The sequence below is a fragment of the Saccostrea echinata genome, unplaced genomic scaffold (genome assembly GCF_033153115.1).
Source record: "Saccostrea echinata isolate AGI-Se365-2 ecotype Australia unplaced genomic scaffold, CSIRO_AGI_Sech_v1 ptg000001l, whole genome shotgun sequence".
Taxonomy (NCBI): domain Eukaryota; kingdom Metazoa; phylum Mollusca; class Bivalvia; order Ostreida; family Ostreidae; genus Saccostrea; species Saccostrea echinata.
In genome coordinates, this window is record NW_026889750.1 from 17,886,212 (window position 1) to 17,906,043 (window position 19,832).

Consider the following 19,832-nt stretch of genomic DNA (forward strand, 5'->3'; position numbering starts at 1 on the left):
TTTCTTGGTATAATCTTTTGCTCTAGTTTTAATGTGTAAATTAAAATCGTTTTCATGTAGATGCTAGCTGCCCCCCCCCCCCTCCTACAACCCCTTTTTGTTGCAGTATGGTCAAGCACTGAAAAAATCCCGGATTTAAAAAAATGTAACAAAAAGTTAACACTCTGGACATCCACAACAACAAAGGGATGCTCACATTTACTAAAGAAAAAAATGACATACTGGTTGAAATATCAAAAGCAAAAAATTACCTACCGAGTTTTTACTCCTGCAAAAGTATTCGAAAGATCCCGCGCTGACAAACTTACGACTAGTCGTAAAATTAGATCAGATTGTTATCGAAACATTAATTTCCCAAAATTAGAATTTTTTTCTTGATAAGTGTTTTTTTTTTTATTGTTATTAATGAAGCAACATTCATAACGAGTAATATTTTCTGTATATATCTATAACGACAAAGGTCTTACTTCCGTTTTTGATGTGTATTACGATTTGACCTCATGAATAATTCATAAGGGATTGGAAGGAGGCTTTGGCTGTACAGGAAGGGTTGCACCATGTCGGATCGTGAGAGTGGTGACGAGCAGCAGGCTCAGGGTACTTATTACAATCTTACTATTTTATTTTATGCTTATTTTCGCTGTTGTGTAGTTGCCAATGACTTTATTTCTCTCATGATCCTTGAGGAAATGAAGAAACTGCCGCTTGCACGTTAAAGTGCATTTCCCTGTCAACTTCCATGTTTTAGAGAAAAACCATGCCATATTTGGTATTTTTTAATCTTTTTAGGGACTCTATTGTTGGGCTCTTGCATTTATTATACTACATTTTATTTATCGTTTAACAACATATAATATGCTGAATCAGAAAGTTCGCCACTTGTACGGGAAAATCCAACATGGCGTACCTTGACGTTTTGGATTATTATGACATTTTAAACACGAGCACAAACTTGGGTAATTATATTGTGTTTAATGCAGCAAAGGGGGTCTTTTACTTAGTCTTTTCCGCAATTACTTGCAAGTGGACCTCACGGTATGGACAAACCGGCGAAAGTATGCGTGACCTCAATGACAGAAGGAAGTGAACGTCTGCTTATAATTTTGAAACCTAAATCAAGGACTTGTTAGTTGTTACATACACAAGCTGTCAGCAAACGTGAGCACCCACGCAGATTAAATACAAGTGACAGAATTAATTCCAGTGTCGAAGCGTATTGGTTTATTTATTTTCAGAAAACATATTTATCTGAATTTTATTTTTTCTAAACTTGGCTACATACTACATAATTCACCTGGTATACCCCTTCATCCCCCCTTCTTTAAAAATAGAGTTAGAAAAAGTTGTTTTTAGCACAGGAAATGTTTATCAAAAGATGGATATTTTTTTCTTATGTAGTTTAATGCTTTAGCAATAATAAGAGATTCACTTGAAGACCTTAAAGACACAGTTTTATATTGGGATTGCATTTGTGTTCTAGCTGGTATAGTACACACTGACAAAATGGATATTAATAACATAACAAAAAAAGCATGTCTTATAGCTATCAAATGCACATTAAAAACTAAATTCAAGGTATTGCAAACATGAAATTACTTACAGAAAGCCCAAATTGCGGAGAGAAATCATTAGAATTACTTACTGAAAATTGCAGAATCAGGTAAACACCTCTGTAAAGGGGAAACGCTAAAGAATTCAATGACTTATGGTTTCATTGGTCAGTGCCTAACGCTGAATCATATTCTCTATATAGTTTGTTACTATTATTTTTTACCTTGTTGACTTGTTGTTCAATATGATTATTTATTTAACTGTGTGCTGATAATAATAAACACAATTTTCACAACGATTGCAAACTTATTTGCACACCTGCTTTCAATATGTGTCATATTTGTAGGACTGAATCAATGTATTGATATATTTTTTTTTTTGGATAAGCATCGATATTCAAGAGATTGCATGTTTCATATTGAAATTTTAATTTCCAATACGATTTGATCAGATAGTTTGTATTTGACTTCAGGGTAAAAGTTGGGGATTTCAGTTATCAAAGATTAGGTTTGATGTTTGACCAATAATGTTCACTAAACATTGAGCAAATTGCACATCTTAAATAATTATTGTATTACTGATAGACCACCAAACTTTTAGAGGTTGGTTTTACAAATGTTTAAAGTTAGAATGAGAAGTATCTTTTTTAATGACAGGGAGACAAGTACTACAAGATGGATATTAAAATAATTTGTCCTTAAAATATAATGATTCATTAGACTTTTATGATAGAATGGATACAAATCTCCAATATATATATGACACCTTGCTTATACAACATTGGTATTGGAAGTGTTTTGTTTAATACATGTTATTAAAACTTGTCTAATTACATATTGTGTTTTAGGGTCAGGGGAACAGGAGCTGGCTACAAGGACACTCCAGATACAGTCCAAGCGCTTTTATCTGGATGTCAAGCAAAATAGGAGAGGTCGCTTCATCAAAATTGCTGAGGTTTGTTCTCTTGAGCACATTTGAAGTACTTTGTCATTGCAATGTTTTAAAATTTTTCAATGGTACAGTGAAATATGTCTCTAGTATCTTTTTCTTGTATGCAGAAGTGGATTCAGTTGAAATATGTTTTATAATTATTAAGAGATGGGTATCGCCAAAAATTTTGTATCGCAGTATATCACGATTTTTCCCCAAAATATGATAATATCATGATATTTTAACATGCAATTATTAGTAAGATTTTAAATGAATTTCCATAATTTAAAAAAAAAAAAATATTTTGAAAACACATTCACTTTTTTCAATTCTCTGTTTTACAACATTTTTTTACAGTCCTAGTGATTGTAATTCAAAAGTTTGAACAAAAAATTAATCATTTCCTGAATTTATAATTACATTGTAAATACTGGTATTTTAGTCTGCATATCATGATATGTATCACACAATAAAAAAATCAGGATATATCGGTATATCGATAAAATCGTGCATCCCTATTTTGTAACAAGGGTTTTCTCATGTCTGACAGACAGCAGTTAATGTTTTCCATTTATTTTCTCATTCATAATAACATTTAAAGTTGAAAAGTGCAAGAAAAACATCTAAATGATTTATTGTGATTTAAATGAATTAAAATGATTTAATTTTCGTCCTTCATAATCACTTTCCTGTTAACAATCGATCAGTTTTATGAAATGTGAAACTAAATTTTTCAATACATAAAGTGACGAAATAGAATAATATATTTTAATTACGGAACCTTTAAGGAAAGAGTCTTGTGTGTTATATTGCTTCTTGTATTTCCAAGATTCTCAAATTCACACATCAAGAATATGTTTGGTGAAACATGAAAATGATCAGCCTTTAATTTTTTCCAAGGTTATTTCAAGGTCACCACAATTTTCTAAACTTCTATCACAAAAGAGGTGTAAAATTATTAAGGATATTTGAATCACCTGTATTTTTGATCAATAAAAAAATAGCTGTGTTTTTAATAGGCCATTTGAGTTACTCAGGTGACCTATTGCTATCTGTTCTTGTCCATTTTCAGGATTCATTCATAAACTTCTGAACATTTTCATCTTTTTTTCCTGAAGTGGCTAGACCAATTTCAGTCCATTTAGGTATATACATAACATGTAGCATCTGTAGACCAAAAGGAAACCAAAATTATGAAAATTTTCAATTGAACCCCATGGGGCCAATGCCATCACACTTCGTGCAGTCTTCAAGAATCTTATTATCCTGGATTCTAGCAGAAAACTTTTTTTCATAATTACAAAAAGCTGTACCCTTATTATAAAATTCATGGCCCAAGTTTTAAAAACATATCATTCATTTGAAAATCTTTTCTGCTCAAGAAGATCAGTTAACATTCAGGCAAACTACTTGATTACATTGAGTACCCAACTAAAAGTGATACTAAAATACAGTTACACATCATTGTCTCAAACACCGATTTTCGAATACTAGGGATATGTCTAAGTGAAATGGCTGTCCCTACCACTTACTTTAGTTCATGTGTTTTACCCTTGTTATATTGAATCCTCATATATTTTGAAGTTTAATCTTGGTCCCCTCAAGTTCAAGATAATGAGGTTTGACTGTAGTAAAATTCAGGTCCAGGGTTCAGGTTCTTCAGGATTGGGCTTAGTTGGTCATAAATTGACATCTGTAGATTCCTCACTTTACATGAGGAATTTATATTGTGAAGTGACATGTTGATGTCATTTCACGAGAACATGAATTCAAGAGTTGGTTGTTGATCAAGAATTTTTACATGTATTTCAGTGCTCAGTAATAAAAAACATGAAGTTTAATTTCATGAATAGTTCTTTTAAAAAATTAATCGATATTTAATTATTTGCTCATGTTTAAGAATCTACAGTACAGTACATCTTGAAAATCTTGTCCTCTTCTCATGGTCATCCAACAGAAAACCTTTACGCATGATTAAAATAAACACTTAACCCTCTACAAAAATTGTAAAGTCCCCCTGTGTCTGGAATTCAAGCCCCAGGATGGGGCTCAGTTGCTCATTTATTGAAATTTATTTTATCATGTACCTTGACTTTCATCAAGTAAAGTTAGTTTAAACTTTATTTCATTTAAATAAGTCATCAAATGTACACAATAAATAATGACATACAGGATTCGGAAACAAGTTGTTACAACTTATATTAATCTGTTTCCTTGAAAAGTAAAAGTTACTGGTAATGCAAGATGGCAGTAAGCTTTTTGCCTTTACCAAATTTGTGAAATGGCTAACAGGATTGTACCAAATAGAAATAAATATCTAAACCTTTTATTTCCAACTTATAACTAAGTTGAAATTCATTTATCACTGATTAAAAATTTTATACAGGATTAAAAAAATGTCACTGTAGTCTGTTATATTTTTTACTGTATTTGTTAGCAGCAAAGAGTATTGTGAGATTTTAAAACAAGATTGATTCCCAATTTTATTCCATCTACATGTATATTATCATCTATATCAAATGATACAGTTGATATTGGTTGATGCTTAATTACTCAGATTTTATTGAAATGAAGACAAGACTCAATCCTTAAGGCAAAGAATGAACAAAACAAAACGTGTAGTGGACTGGATTTGTCATTTTCTGGGAATTTCGAAAAGGAAGTTAACAAGGCATCAGTGTCCCCACTACTGACATTATAGCAAAGTGGATGTTTTATTTAATAGCAAATCAAGAATAGATGTTTGATTTTTACTGTAAAAATAAGTATATAAATTGAATGTTTAAATATGACTTATCATTTATGAATTGAATTTATCATGAAATTGATTTTAAGTATCATTTATAATTTGAATGTTTAAATATGAAATTTTAGCATACTAATTTCTATTATCTTCTGGAATCTTTGGAAAGTGTCCCTGTGAATTTGCCCTCCCACTTACATAAACACCTGATGTCCAGTATAATCAAAGAGACAAAATGTTCACAGGTTTCCACTGTAGATAGTTAACTGCTACAGAAGTCAAGACTAGTCTTCAAAATGATCACCTTTTTAAAGAATAGACAATCCAAATGGTTTCATGCATCTAGAGATGGATATGAAACCAAAGTTTGGCAATGTAATTTGAAATGTACAATTTAGATTCAGTATTCATACTGGAATTCTATTAACTCAACATTATTTAGACAGTCAAAGACAAAGGCTCAAGTGAGTTTTTCCTGAAAGAAGAATGTCTGGTGACTGCCTCTTTGTAATATTTTCACATTTTTCAACTTCTTCTATATAGAATCACTTGCCCAATTTCAACCAAACCTGCCACAAAGCATCTTGGGTGAAGAGGATTCATGTTGATTCAGATGAAGAACCATATCCCTTTTCAAGAGGAGACATTTCTTGATTTATTAGTTTTTGCAGAAATTTTACAACCATATAAATTTTGACCAACTCCAAACATTTGAGTTAATGAGTACAGACTGTGTAAGTGCCCTGAACTTGAGAAAATTTTCATTTGACACAATTCAATAGGTACTTCATATACAGTAAAAAGCAACTTTTATTTGTGTGCAAGAAAAATCCAAAAGTTTCACCACCATATTTTACTCACAAATTTATACAGGATATATTATCAATTAAGAATTATCAATTGCATGTGACATATATATTTTCTGGATGAGTAATCTGAAGCAGGTCCAATCCCATGTAACTACGAGGGTTTATCCTAAAGTAATGTCACAGCTGCTATAAAATCTTTAATAATTGAATGTTATCAACAAAATATGACGTACTAATACCCATATCTATTTAGAATTTTGGCTTAAAATTTCATTTGATTATATGAAATACTTTTTAAAATATTAAGATAAACACAATGTTAGGTTTTGCGTATCACCACATGGCAAGAATGTTACCAACGTCGTTATGACGTTGCATTACTTTTTGGCACTCATTTTCAGTTCACATACCCACTTATCTTTTTAACCTCTCCCATGCTTCTTATTACACTGGACCTACATAAGCTGCCTTGGAAGGACTCAAGTAGACCCTTTGTCTCTGGGTCCTTTGGTTTCTGGTTCAGAAAATAATTCTGAATTTCGAACACTGGAAGTTGGGATGCATACTATCAGTCATGCTTCAGATGCTACATGAGACCTATTGCTGTATGAGTGGTGACGTAAAAGTTTTTGGGAGTAGGTCCATTCCTAAGTGACTATAGGTCCTACCTTGAATAGTCTAAATCCTGGGATGCATGTTGGTACAGAAAATATTCTTCATATTTTGGATTAAAAAGATGTTCTTAAAAAGTTTTCTTGCATCTTTTTCTGTAATAACAGGCAAAAACTGAAAAAAGGTTTGAGGGTACTGTACTTCCATTTTCAAGTACCTACAGTTCTATTGTTTTTGTCAAAGATGTATGGATAATACCAGGAAGGATGCACAAGGTAACATTTGCATCAGATGCTACATTTGAACTGTATTCATTGAATGATCAGGTTTTAGCTAGAGCAGGTCATTTTTCAATTTGATATACAGTTGGACTTAGGTATCTCAAACACTGATATCTCGAATATTAGTACCATGGATATGTCGAAGTGATTTGGAAGTTGCAACCACTCATTCTTTAAGTATTTTACCCTCGAAATCTCAAATCCTCAGATATCTCAAGGGTTTTTCTTGGTCCCATCGAATTCGAGATAAGAAGGTTTGACTGTATGTCTTACAGTGAATTCTGTATTGTCCACGTTGTCCAAACTGGGGATGCCTATCAATTATGAGGCTTCAGTTGCTGCATGTGACCTGTATTTTCCAGCAATCGCATTAAAATTTCTGAATGAGGTTCATCCCCAACTGCTAACAAACACAATGACCAAACTTGTAAATACGTTGATTGGTGAATACATTCAGCCAATCATTTTTCAGATACATGTCCTTATATGTTGATAGTTTACAGCTGAAGCATCAGGATACAGCTTTTTGAACTATTCTTTAGTACCTATTACACAGTGGCAAATCTTACATAAATCTTTGCTATCTTTATAAGATCTGCACTACCTAATAAGATCTTTCTTTGGCCAAGTGGGTGTTAAAATGGGGATTTTCTTTATTTTTCAAAAAGAAGATGATTTTACCCAGAGTTGAACATTGAAGTGTGAGGATTAGAGTCATTAATCGTGACAGAAGCTTCAAGTTTCTATTGATTTTTGGTGAAGTTGTAAAATTTATGCATAAGGTGCTAAAATAAAACCAATATTAGTGTATTGGATGTGATATGCAAATGCAATACATGTACCATTACCATAGGTATAACTCAGTAGAACAGTTGTTTATAGATATATAGCTGCTAACAAGGACTGTAAATTCATCCACCATTGTACTTCACTTTTGCAGTCAGTGAATTATTATGAGTCCTATGGACCAGTAAAGCAGTGAAGGTCATTGTTCACAAACCATGTCATTCGATGCATTTGGAAGGAACTTGTGTTAAAAGCCCTAAATCAGTTGTTGTAGCATCATTCAGTTGTGTCCCTATCATAAATTGCACAGTGTGTGACCTAGAATCATCAAACCTTGCAAGTTTCTCATCTTTAGGAATAAGGTACTATCATGGTTTTAAAGTAATCTATAATTACCTGTTTTCTTAATGGACATAAAAAGTGTCCTTGATATGCACTTTTCTGCAGGGTATTCATAGAATAAAATTTCTTGACATGTCTTGATTTTGTAGATACCAGGTGCACCCCCAGCACAGACACCCTCTAAAGCCAGAAAATAAATATTTTATGTAATGACTGACTGACAGACTCTCAGGAACTTATGCAGGGCTTTGCTCCCAACAGGACACTTTCCTTGACCCACTGAGAACCTCTGTGGTACCCAGTCCCCTTCCCATTTAATAGCGTCCCCTCTAACCCGAAACCCTGGATACAGTTGGGAGTTGCACATAATGAACACAAAGAATATACTTTTTTGATCAAAAAATTTGTCACAAACTCGGAATCCTTCCATGTCTTTGGGAAAATATTAGACAACAGGCATAGTAAAATTGCTAATTCTGGGCTTAAACTCTGTAAAGTGGAGAATTTCATTTTGGCAATTTTTGGAAAATGTTCTTTTAGAAGAAAGTTGCCTATTGACTAGAAGATGTGTCATAGGCATGAACTAAGATCATTTGGTGGTTAAAATTGTTATTGAGGAGTACCGGGTACAATGAGATCAAAGAAGAAAATTTCTGCTCAGGTCATGATTTTGACGCACAGATATTGAAGGGGTTTGATAGAATTTTTTTCATTGAATCCCCAGGTTTGTTCAGTTATGGCTTTTGCTATTCCATTGCTGAAGGGGCAATTTTGGTATGCATTGTAATTCTGTCAAAACATACTTTCATCGGAGGAATTTCTCGTTTCAGGTTGGAGCAGGAGGAAAGAAGAGTCGTCTCCTTCTGGCTATGTCTACAGCAGCAGAATTCAGAGACTATCTGACAGAGTTTAGTGAACATTATGCATCACTTGGTAATTTTAACTTGAAATTCTTGAATTAGCTTCTCTTATTTATCATAAGAGTAGCTGGCGTAAATGTTTCTCTTAAAACACTTTCATGTGTAAAATAGACTTCTAAATTTTATTTTTTTTTTTGAACAAATAGAACAATAGGAATTTTTCTGTGGTTTTGGTTCTTGTTGCATTTTGTAAGGCTATCTGATTCACTCAGATGACCTATTGTTATAATCATGTATAAACCTGTACATATTTTAAGTTCATCTGAAACTTTTGAGTCAATTTTAGGCCATTATGTTGATGAATACTATTGAATGTAGGTTTTCCATATGGTACATATTTATGTAAAGTTTGCAGTCACAAAATATCAGTGGAATTTCATAGCAGTGTACTTTAAGTTCATTATTTTCTGAGGAAAAAAAATATTGTTATGAAAAAAGATGAAGTAAAAATACCCATAATAAGCTTAAAATTGCTAGAAAAGCTTACAAATTCTTTTATTAAATAGTCTCACTCAAAATACGCACATACAAACTGTGAAATCATATAAATGTGGCTACAAAGAAACTGGCTAAATTAGCTCACACTTTAATTTTTATTTTTTGAGCAGGCCCTCCAAACCCTGATAATTTGCCAGAGGATGGAAAATTAAAAAGTGAGCAGATGGTGAAAGAAAACCGACGTTACTATCTTGACCTAAAAGAAAACCAGAGGGGACGGTTTCTGAGGGTAAGTACGGTACGTATCACCCCTCATTTTTCATTTTCATGCTTCACTTATAAATACTTATAAGTACTTATAAATACTAAATAAATAGAGATGTACATTTATTGTGTTGGTTAAATATTAATCAGTTAATGTTTTTATTGTTAAAATAATGTTATTGTGAAAATGATAATTATGATAGAATAGTCATCTTTTTTTTTTTTTTTTTTAAAATCTTGATTCTTGCATTGTAAAAATTTGAATACATATCTGGTTGATCAGTGATGTATATATTGTATACAAGGTAAGAAAAAAAAAAAAAAAAGATCTTATTCACTATCCTTAATCATTTACTGCTTTTCATGCACATGAGTTCATAATCACTGTCATTGCAATTTGAAAGCTTTGAACAAATACAAAAAATCTATGTACTTATGACATTCAATTAAAGTGTGTATACTAAATAATAAGAAGAATCTGGTCTATAAATTTCCAGTGCACTTTTTTAAATTAGGTTGCCCAGACGAGACCCCGTGGTGGTCCCCGCTCTCAAATTGCTATTCCTGCTCAGGGAATGATTGAGTTTCGAGATGCCCTTACTGATCTTCTGGATGAGTTTGGGACAGATGACCATGGTGAGTCAGATACTGGTAAATATTTCACAATTTTTCTCCCTTTTATGTAGAGTAATATTTTTGTTCAGTGTGGGATAATTTGTGTATGTTCATCAAGCATACTGTGGAATCATCATTGTTCGTAGAGGACCAGTGTTTGTGGATTTCATGGGTCACGAATTTACATCCTCACGAATGATAACTTTGCATATTTTCTGTACACGTACCAAAGAACCAGTAATATTTTGAATGCCCAAAACATTGATCCCCACTAATTGAAATGATTCCACAGTATCTTATGTCTCATGAGATTTGTGTCAGACTCTGTAACATTCTTTCAACAGATAAAGGACAAGGTATGGTAACTACCGAATCTGGCCCCTTATTTGAAGTAAAAATCAGAACAGAGTTAATACTGTGATAGTTTGAAGTTTAGAACTTTAAATGATGCTTGTTTTAAAACCAGTACTAATTTTGATTCATAGCTTACAAGGAGGGCACAAGAGGGTGCAGAAGTAGGACATTTTCCCATATTTTCTCAATTCTGAAGGAATTTCGTCATATTTGAGATGCTGTTTTCTTTGGGAAACATAGAGCACAAGCTTGCCTATCTGAGATTTTTATACATAAAATGCATCTGATACTAGTGTATGATATATAAAATATTGGTAGATAGGCAAGCTTGTGCTCTATGTTTTCTGACACAAAATGTATTGTAAAATCGATGAAAATTTGCATAAAAATGAGAAAATTCGGAAATTGAATACTTCCTGAGCTCTCTGTGACATCTGTGTATCCCATAACTTAGAACCAATGTTCATTTTGTGGCAGGGGTGACAACAAGTTTAAATTTATAAACTGTTGCATCATTCTAAAAGACATCCCAAATCAGGGGCCGAAAAGGGGTCATAACTTATCTTGTCCTTTATCAACCACATGGAACGTGCAACATTGTTGACTGCACAATTTTTTTTTCCAGAGGGACAGAATGAATTACCAGAGAGTAAATACTTAAGAGTAGAAAACAAAGTATTCTATTTTGATGTTGGATCAAACAGACGTGGTGTTTACCTCAGAATTTCTGAAGTAAGTAGTGTACTGGTGATTTTTTCATGCCCCAGCCATAAAATGGGCAGGCATATAGTGTTATTCCTTTCTATCCATCATTTTGTCAGTCCATTGTAGTGATGGGCTGATTGTCGCTGACGATCGATTGTCGGTCGTTAGGAGCTCTTTGATGCTACTAATCCATTACAAAATAAACGTCGCCGATATCGCTGACAAAAAATAATATTGTAATGCTTTAATTTTATTACCAAGTCCATGTGCAAAGAGTTTTAAAGTAGTGATGAATGTTTAAAATATCGAAGGTATCCATGCCATGTTGATATTTTTTACTGCCATGTTTGAGTATAGGATCAGACTTATAACAGAAAATGGAAAATATTACAAGGTTTTACTACATACAGTAAGAAATTGACAGTACAGACGATCTGAAAACATAATTATAATCAGGAATACAAGTCCAAATTCTGGATAACTACTTTTTATGCCCCAATATCGAAGATTCGGGGGTATATAGTTTTTGCCCTGTCCGTCCGTCTGTCTGTCTGTTTGTCTGCAAAAACTTTAACCTTGCCCATAACTTTTGATTGGTTGGAGTTATGGCTTTCATATTTCACATTTGTATTGCTTGTGACAAGACCTTTCTTTGGATACCATTATATTTGACCTTTTGACCTTGACCTTGGAATTTCACCCAGTTTTGCAAAATTTTACCAAACTTTAACCTTGGCCATAACTTTTTAACAATTGGTGCTAAGGCTTTCATACTTCACATGTGTAATCCTTGTGAATAGTCTTTTCTTTGGATACCAACAACTTTGACCTTTTGACCTTGACCTAGGAGTTTGACCTACTTGTGGAAAACTTTAACCTTGGTCATAACTTTTGAACGTTTGGTGCTTCGGCTTTCATATTTCACCAGTGTATTTCTTGTGAGAAGGCCTTCCCTTGGGCACCATTAATTTTGACCATTTGACCTGGACTTTGAATTAACGTTTTACTAAAAAATCATACGCGCGGTATTTTTTAAAAGTCTTTATTTTATAGAAGTTAAGCTTCCGTTTGTTCAATTAAAATAATAGCAGCTTGACATATATGTAATCAAAGCCAGAAATAAACTCAGCAGTGCGACGCGAAAGTAAAGAAGAGCATGAAAATTATTTTTAAAAAAATGGGGTTCTGATTTTCATTCTTAAGAATTAATATTGAAAAGACTCACACTTAAATTCCTTGGCAAATGATAATCATCGCATAAGGATATTAAAAAAATACACATAATTATTAAGCTTAATATTATCAGAATTAATTGCAAGCATGTCCATGTAGAAGAGGAAGATGGGGTTACATGTCTTGTAAGTTGTAAATAAATGTTTAAGCGATTTTTAAACCGCTATTTGGTAGCAGTGATAACATCCTTTAAAGGGAATATTGACGACTACCCTCGCTCATCTCGAAAATCTTAAGCAGAATTTTAATTCTAATGAATCAATTTCGACTTCTTTATCAAAATTTTCCCGAACTTTTTCGTAGACCTCTGACTTTTCCCTTAGTTCTATAACACTCGGAACTCGAGAGTTACACGCTAGGTGTCGTTTTTGCATCACTTCCGTAATTTCTACTTTGACATTTCCAAATCTTGTAGCATTTTTCATGTTTGACGATGAAAACTCGGATGGAATGCCTGGGCAATTAAATAGCACGATTAAAGACAAAAATATGTACCGAAACAAGATATCATGACATGTCCTGTCCACAAGTACCTGTGGTTGCTGCTAGGGCTTTCATATTTCACAGGTATATTCCTCGAGACAAGACCTTACTTTGGGTACCAACATATTTGATTTGCATTTGAGAAAGTTTAACCTTTGCTATAAGTTGCCATATGGGGGCATCAGTGTTTCACAAACACATCTTGTTAAACTTGTTATTCCAAGAAATAATTACATGTAATGCAAGGTGGGACTAATTTCACTAATATTCCCATTCAATATATTTAATGAGATTTTTTTTAAAGTAAATTCCTATTCAGTATTTTTATTGAGATTTTTTCATTAGTAAAAAAAAAAAAATTCTTATTTTTCACTTTATTAAAAGAAAAAAAATAATAAATATTTATGAATATATTTAATTAAATGATTTTTTTTTGTAAAAGTCTGAACTTAAATCGGAATAAGTTTTAACTATTTTTATATTTATTTTATTTAAGTTAAAAATTTGATTATAATCAATTATTAATCGATTATGTGCAGCCGATTATTACCGATAATTGATTATGATTTTTTTCCGATTTCCCATCACTAGTCCATTGTCATTCCATCATTCTGTCATGGTTATCTTTGCAGACTGTTTTTTTTTTGGCTGTGCTTGTAGATCATGAGCTGCGCTGATTTTTGGTATGAATCATTTTATAGATGACTTTCAGAACAAGTTTGAGTTCCATATTGATTGTCCCATTTTCATGAAAGTTATTGCCCTTAGACTGAAGATTTTTAGTAATTCACTGTTTTCCAGACTTTTTTCCCTGGGCTTGTAGATAATGAGCTAATTTTAGATATTTATCTTGATACTGATGATTTCTGGATCAAATTTGAGAGTCATTTGATCCATTTTCTCAAAAGTTATTGTCCTTAGACTTGCAAGATTTCTATAAATATTAAATTCACTGTTTTCCAAATTTTTTTTGCTATTCTATGAGGTAATGAGCTGATATTTGGCATATGTTCTTTATATTTATGAATTGAGTTTCATCTTCACAAAATGTTATTGCTCGTAAACTTAGAAAATCATTAATTATTAGGGTCGGGTATCGGCTGGTAATTTCGTATTGCAATATACTGTGATATTTTTTACTGTATTGCTATATATTGCAATATTTTCATTAACAGTTAAAATGATCCTTTCTTATTTTATTAATCTGCATTTATAAGCAGAGTGTATAAAACTGTTATAAATACGTTGCAACAAAAAAGTTCTTGTTGATTTTACTTCAATTTTGCAACAAAATTCAACCATACAACAGTGCCCTTACCATTTGGCATGATTGAAAACATTTCTGATATCTTAAATTTCATATTTTACTCTAGAAATCCCAGCCCCAAGCATTTTGCTGGTATACAGATTCTGAAAAAATGTATTGCAGTACGATATGTTTTTTCAACGAATCACAATATACCAGAATATCAATATTATTGCACAGCCCTATTAATTATACACCTCTGCTTGAAAAGTGGGATGTATATAGTGATGGGGTTGTCCATCCGTCCGTTCTTCCATCTGTCCGTAAGTCTGTCCGTCCATCTGATACATTTGGGGGTACCTATCCCTTATCCACAACACCTCTTACACCACTGAATGCAATTTAATGAAACTTTCAGGAAATCTTTATTACATACTAGCATTGTGCATCTCCTATTTTACGTTTTGATATAACACATATTTGGGGTTCCCCATAGCAATACATGTACATGGACTTTGCTTTTATACTCAATAAAGGGGGTACCCATTTTGTTTATGCAACTTCTCCTAAACCCCTGAATGAAATTCAATGGAATTTTCACAGAATTTCATTTACATACTGCCAAGAAATGCTCTTTCCATTAACATGATATTATCATGATTATATCATATGGGGAGGGGGGGGGGGTGTTTTGTGAGCATAATGCTCAAAGTACCTCTAGTTATTCACTTTTTTTCCTGAGATTCTTTTTTATTACTGTATTTGTACCCAGTATTTGTTCATTATTTTCATGCAGCTAAAGCTGTTTTCAAGGAGTCTGACATCAGAAAAAATTAGAAAAATTAAACACTCTTAAACAATACATTAGTGACTGAGTTGGTGTAGTAATGGAAGGAGAGAGAGAGAGAGAGATCTATGGTGGTCAGCCTCTCTATCCAGTATATCTTGTCTAGAGTACATTTTCTCTCCCCTTTATCCAATCTGGCTCAGACAACTACCACAGAGTGCCAATAGATAATGGATTTGCAGTGACCTTGTGCCAAGTTTCTATGTAAAAGGTCAAGGTTAAAAAGTTTCTTTGTAAAATCCTGTCTGGAGAATATCTTCTTTCTTCTGGACCAAGTCTGGCTCATAATACACCAAGTTTTTGTGTTGAAATTTGCAGAAAATTACCATAGCATTCAATTTTTTTTTGTAATTGCAGACAATTTGCTATTAAGATTATGAAAAATCTGAATATCTATCGATTTTGCTCGATGTTCAAGATACCAAAGTTCAACTGTAGTTATGTTATAAAGTAGTACAGGAATATTTCAAGTGCAAATTTTCATGATCCAATAAATCCCCCCCCCCCCCCCCCAAAGTCTTTAAAAGTCACGTTCATAATTTTGACATTTTTTGTTGTCAGGTTCGAGCTAATTACCGGACTGCAGTTACCATTCCAGAGAGGTCGTGGGGCAGGTTTCGAGACATGCTTTGTGAGTTCTGTGACAGTTCATCAGCCAGTAAAACTAGTCCTGGTGGGGGAGGTGCAGGAGGAGGAGGGGGTGAAGAAAGCCAGTAGGCTGCTACAAAACGGGAAAGGAAATGTGCTTTAAGCGGATCAGGGGACATGCATCATGAAAGCTAAACATTGTGAAAGTGACCAGTTTATTTATTTACCAAGGTGGGCTATCACCAGAACTTTGTCAGACTGAGTGTTGTGACTGGAAGAGGCAGACCAGAAAATAAGCAGCTTCTCTATGTAAAAACTCGGATACAGTATCCAGTGAATAAGGACTGAAACAAGGAGAACCTAGTCTTTCACAAACTGTTACATATTAATATAAGATTATTTCAACATGTGATTTTGTATTATTTATATCATATGACTGGTCCTAAGGACAAACAAATAATTCAATCCATTAATCATATAAGATAAGGAAAAAAACTAGACAAAGGAAGATCACACACAGAATATTCATTGTAAAAAAAAAAAAAAATCGAATAAAGCACATTTCCTTTGTCTCAGTGACCTCCCTTGTGAGGCTGAACGATAAGGAAAGGATAGCAGATTTTCTCTCATCGTAAAGAACAATGTTGGGTGTTTTTTGACAACTAGTGTTATAGTTGTGATTTGCGTAGTGTGGTGTATGGATATTTATGATAAAAAGTTTAAGTATGTTCTTTGTTCTGCACATTTTGTGCACATGTTATGTTGTATGGTTAATTAATAATGTGGTCATAAAAACACACCCTCTGAATTATGGATATACATAGGAGAAATTTGAATTATGTATTGGTGCACCAAAGATTGTATTGTTTTAGTTGATATTGTTTGCTCCTTGTTAGAGAAGGTTTATGTATGTTTAACTTATTTCTGCCAGATTGTTAACATCTTTTTTTTTTCCTGTTATTGGCTGAGCTATGAAAGGTCAGCTGTTAAATTATAAATGTTAAAAATTTTATGAAACAAGACCAGCAAGGAGAGTTCTAAAGTTGTTATCAACAAGTATTTATATCACTTGAAAAATCATTTACTGGCACATACATGTACATAATGGTACCCCTGTACTTTTATTCAGAAGTTTATTTGTGCATGCTAAATAACTGGTGTACTTCAGGTCTCTGAAGTCCTCAAGGCAATAAGTTGTACTAAAAGCTGCACAACCCGGTACAAATTTCTAATGATGCAAACATCAGTATACACATATCTCAGATGAATGTTATCATATTGTGATGTGCAGCATGATCAAGAGCACCTGTCATCTGAACCGGTTTTTTTTTCTTCTGTAATATAATTTGCTGTAAATGATTTTTCAGTTGGGTTGCAAATTTCACTACTCAGGTACAGCACTGAGAGCAGAAAGATAAAGCAAAATTGTGGCCTTTTTAAGATGTTAAGTGTTGATATGAAATCATTCAGTGTTAATACTATGAGTATTGAATTATTGGATTATTACATATATATATTCCATTTTATGTCTGTTTTAGTTAAAGGGGGTTGTGGAATATGTAGACTTAAGTGTATGTTCTTTGAAAGGAACATGACATGTTCGTGATCAATTCAGATTTCTCTCGTACTGAATTTCTCAAAATTGAATACCTATAAAAAATATTCAATGACAGAAAAAAACAACTATCTGTTTAAAATACAGAAATTAGAATGTAATGCACTGCTCTTGAAATACTTTTAAAAAATGCACAGTCTTGCTTCCTTAAAGATGATAAATACAGACTGGAATTGATTGAATACTGCAATTTTTTTTAAGTATTTAAAGCAGTGAATGTCATTTTTTATACCATTTCAATCCATCAGGGTATTTTGTAAATAATCTGACAGAGTCTGAAATCTGATGATGAAACAGGACATGTCATTTAATTAAAAGGTAGAAATGAGGAAGTAAACTTGAAGCTGTAGGCACTGGACTGCTGTAGGAAAGTTATACAGCAAGATGACTCTTCTCAGGTCCTTAGATAGTTTGTGATCCAGTTTTACCCAGAATAACTTCTCTAAGCCTTCTGTTGTCCTCACATCAACACAAAAACAAAACAATGTGACTTGTAAATATCAATTTGTTATATTTCTATAGTGCTATTTATTCAGTGGTTATTTTATTCTGGGTAAAATGAAGTGGCATTTTGATTGTTATTTGTACCACAAATTCTGGTACAAACTTCACTTTCTTTTGTTAGTAATATGATGGGTTAAAGGAAATGTAGTTTGATAGACTGGAAGCTTAAATTTTCAATTTTTGTCGATACTAAACTGATATACATTATTGCCAGAAAGAAAAAAAAATCTGTCGCAATACAGTTTAAATCTGTAAGATGTCATCCGTTAATGTTTACTCAATTGATATTTTTTCATCTGATTTAAAACATGTTGACAGCTGTACATTCTATTAGAAATATTTATGTATTAAAATAGTACAATGTATTGAACATCTTCTGTGTCTTAATTATGATGATATCTACAGTTTTGGCTAGAGGTCTGCAGATGGGAGCAACTTACAACAAAAAATAAAACCTGTGCATTATTTACAGTGCTGGGCATGTGAAATGAAAAAATATCACAGTGTTCTTCAAACACTTGCCAGACATAGCATATCTTTGGATGACATCTTAACATTAAAGCACCACTGTTACAATACAAAAATTGATTGAATTTGTTCCATCTTTATTCATCATCATCTTGTTGTACAAGTATTAAACATTCAGCATGTTTTAGCCATGTTCTGTTATTAGTTTTAACTACAGCATTTTAATAATGATAAATATACGTAGATTCATGTACTGACGGTATGTGAACACCACTGAAAATGGATCTTATTCATCAAATTCAAAATGCCTAAATAAATTTGGATTTACTTATGTAACAGTATATGAATTGATTCAAAACACTTGGCATTGAATATATGCCACTTTGAAAACTGTTTTCCCATGATTCAAGATATGCTCCTGCTGGCCATTGCAATCTCTTTTGACCCTTCAGTTTGTTGAGAAGTCATCTAAAGAAAATTGTACCATGCCAAAAATGACACGACAAAACGTTGTGACAATTGTACTGGCAAATATAGTTAAAACTTTAACCAAGATATTAATGTTAAACAAAAAGTGGCAGGGACTCCCAACTTTCAATATAATTATACATGTACATGGTATTCGAGTTGATCAATGTTGAAGATACCAAAGTTCACTGTACTTTGCATTACAAACCCACCTTGCATTGGATTGTACAGATTAAACAGTGTGTGAAGGAATAACATTGTACATGTATATTGACTAGAACATTGATTTTATCAAATGAAAAACCCAGTTCAGTGCATTGAATGTCCTAGAATCACTAGCACTGGGATATTTACTATCACAAAAATGTTCCCCATTAAGGAATAACTGATGGTCAAAAGACCAGAGATCAGCATTTCACTTGCTATACCATGATTCATGACTTGTGTTAGATAAGGACAGATGATATGTTCCTAAATAATATATAATTTTTTCAAAGATTTTGTCATTGAAGTATTGCTACTTTAATATGTTTACTTGCAAAAAATTGAGGTATCTTACCAGGCATTTGTGCAAGATACCAGAGGATGATGTTTCCTATATAATCCTTTTGGGAAAAACTTAATATGCCAATATCACTTTTTCTAGTGTTTCAATTTTTTAAAGACGATTAAAAACCAGTTTAGAAAGCAGAAAGTATTTAAAATTTCAAATATTGCCAATGGAGCAGTGAGCATTGTGGAGGGGAAGATAGCTTGTACCAAGTGTTCTCAAGCTTTTTCAAAAGATGGGAAATACAGGCACAATTCTTTCATTGTACATGTAGACCCTTGTCTAGTAATCTCAAAATGAGACTGATCAAGGTACAGTTCCTGTCAAACTGGGTTCAGAAGCATTTATTTTTTTCGAAATTTCAAACCTCAGTTGCTCTTTTCCAATTCATACTTTTACATTTCTTTTCTACCCAACTGCAATTGTGTTAAAATCAAAGTATTAAAATGCAAGGAAAAGACCATTTTAAACTCCTTTAAC

General features: G+C 32.8%; 2 protein-coding genes across 9 annotated transcripts in view; one reads left to right on the forward strand and one right to left on the reverse strand.

The window, feature by feature from the left end:
• The window catches only part of LOC133186354 (U1 small nuclear ribonucleoprotein A-like), a 195,018-nt gene that overhangs the window by 168,961 nt on the left and 6,225 nt on the right, over positions 1 to 19,832 (reverse strand). The window lies entirely within an intron of this gene.
• Positions 541 to 18,521, forward strand: LOC133186293 (transcriptional activator protein Pur-beta-B-like). Of its 8 annotated transcripts, none has more exons than XM_061321518.1 (7): positions 541 to 597; positions 2,399 to 2,505; positions 8,885 to 8,987; positions 9,580 to 9,710; positions 10,192 to 10,327; positions 11,271 to 11,377; positions 15,721 to 18,521. In XM_061321518.1, the coding sequence occupies exons 1-7, from the start codon at positions 558 to 560 to the stop codon at positions 15,874 to 15,876; spliced, it is 780 nt and encodes a 259-aa protein (XP_061177502.1). In that variant the 5' UTR covers positions 541 to 557; the 3' UTR covers positions 15,877 to 18,521. The 8 variants fall into 8 exon arrangements, with proteins under 8 accessions (XP_061177502.1, XP_061177535.1, XP_061177517.1 ...); XM_061321551.1 differs by having other exon boundaries at positions 10,192 to 10,312; XM_061321533.1 differs by having other exon boundaries at positions 9,580 to 9,701.

What these genes read in the sequence shown, in the direction of transcription:
- LOC133186293 (XM_061321518.1), top strand. Translation starts at nt 558, where the DNA reads ATGTCGGATCGTGAGAGTGGTGACGAGCAGCAGGCTCAGG. An exon ending in TGACGAGCAGCAGGCTCAGG is followed by an intron (nt 598 to 2,398) that starts GTACTTATTACA and finishes ATTGTGTTTTAG; the next exon opens with GGTCAGGGGAACAGGAGCTG. An exon ending in TTTACCTCAGAATTTCTGAA is followed by an intron (nt 11,378 to 15,720) that starts GTAAGTAGTGTA and finishes TTTTGTTGTCAG; the next exon opens with GTTCGAGCTAATTACCGGAC.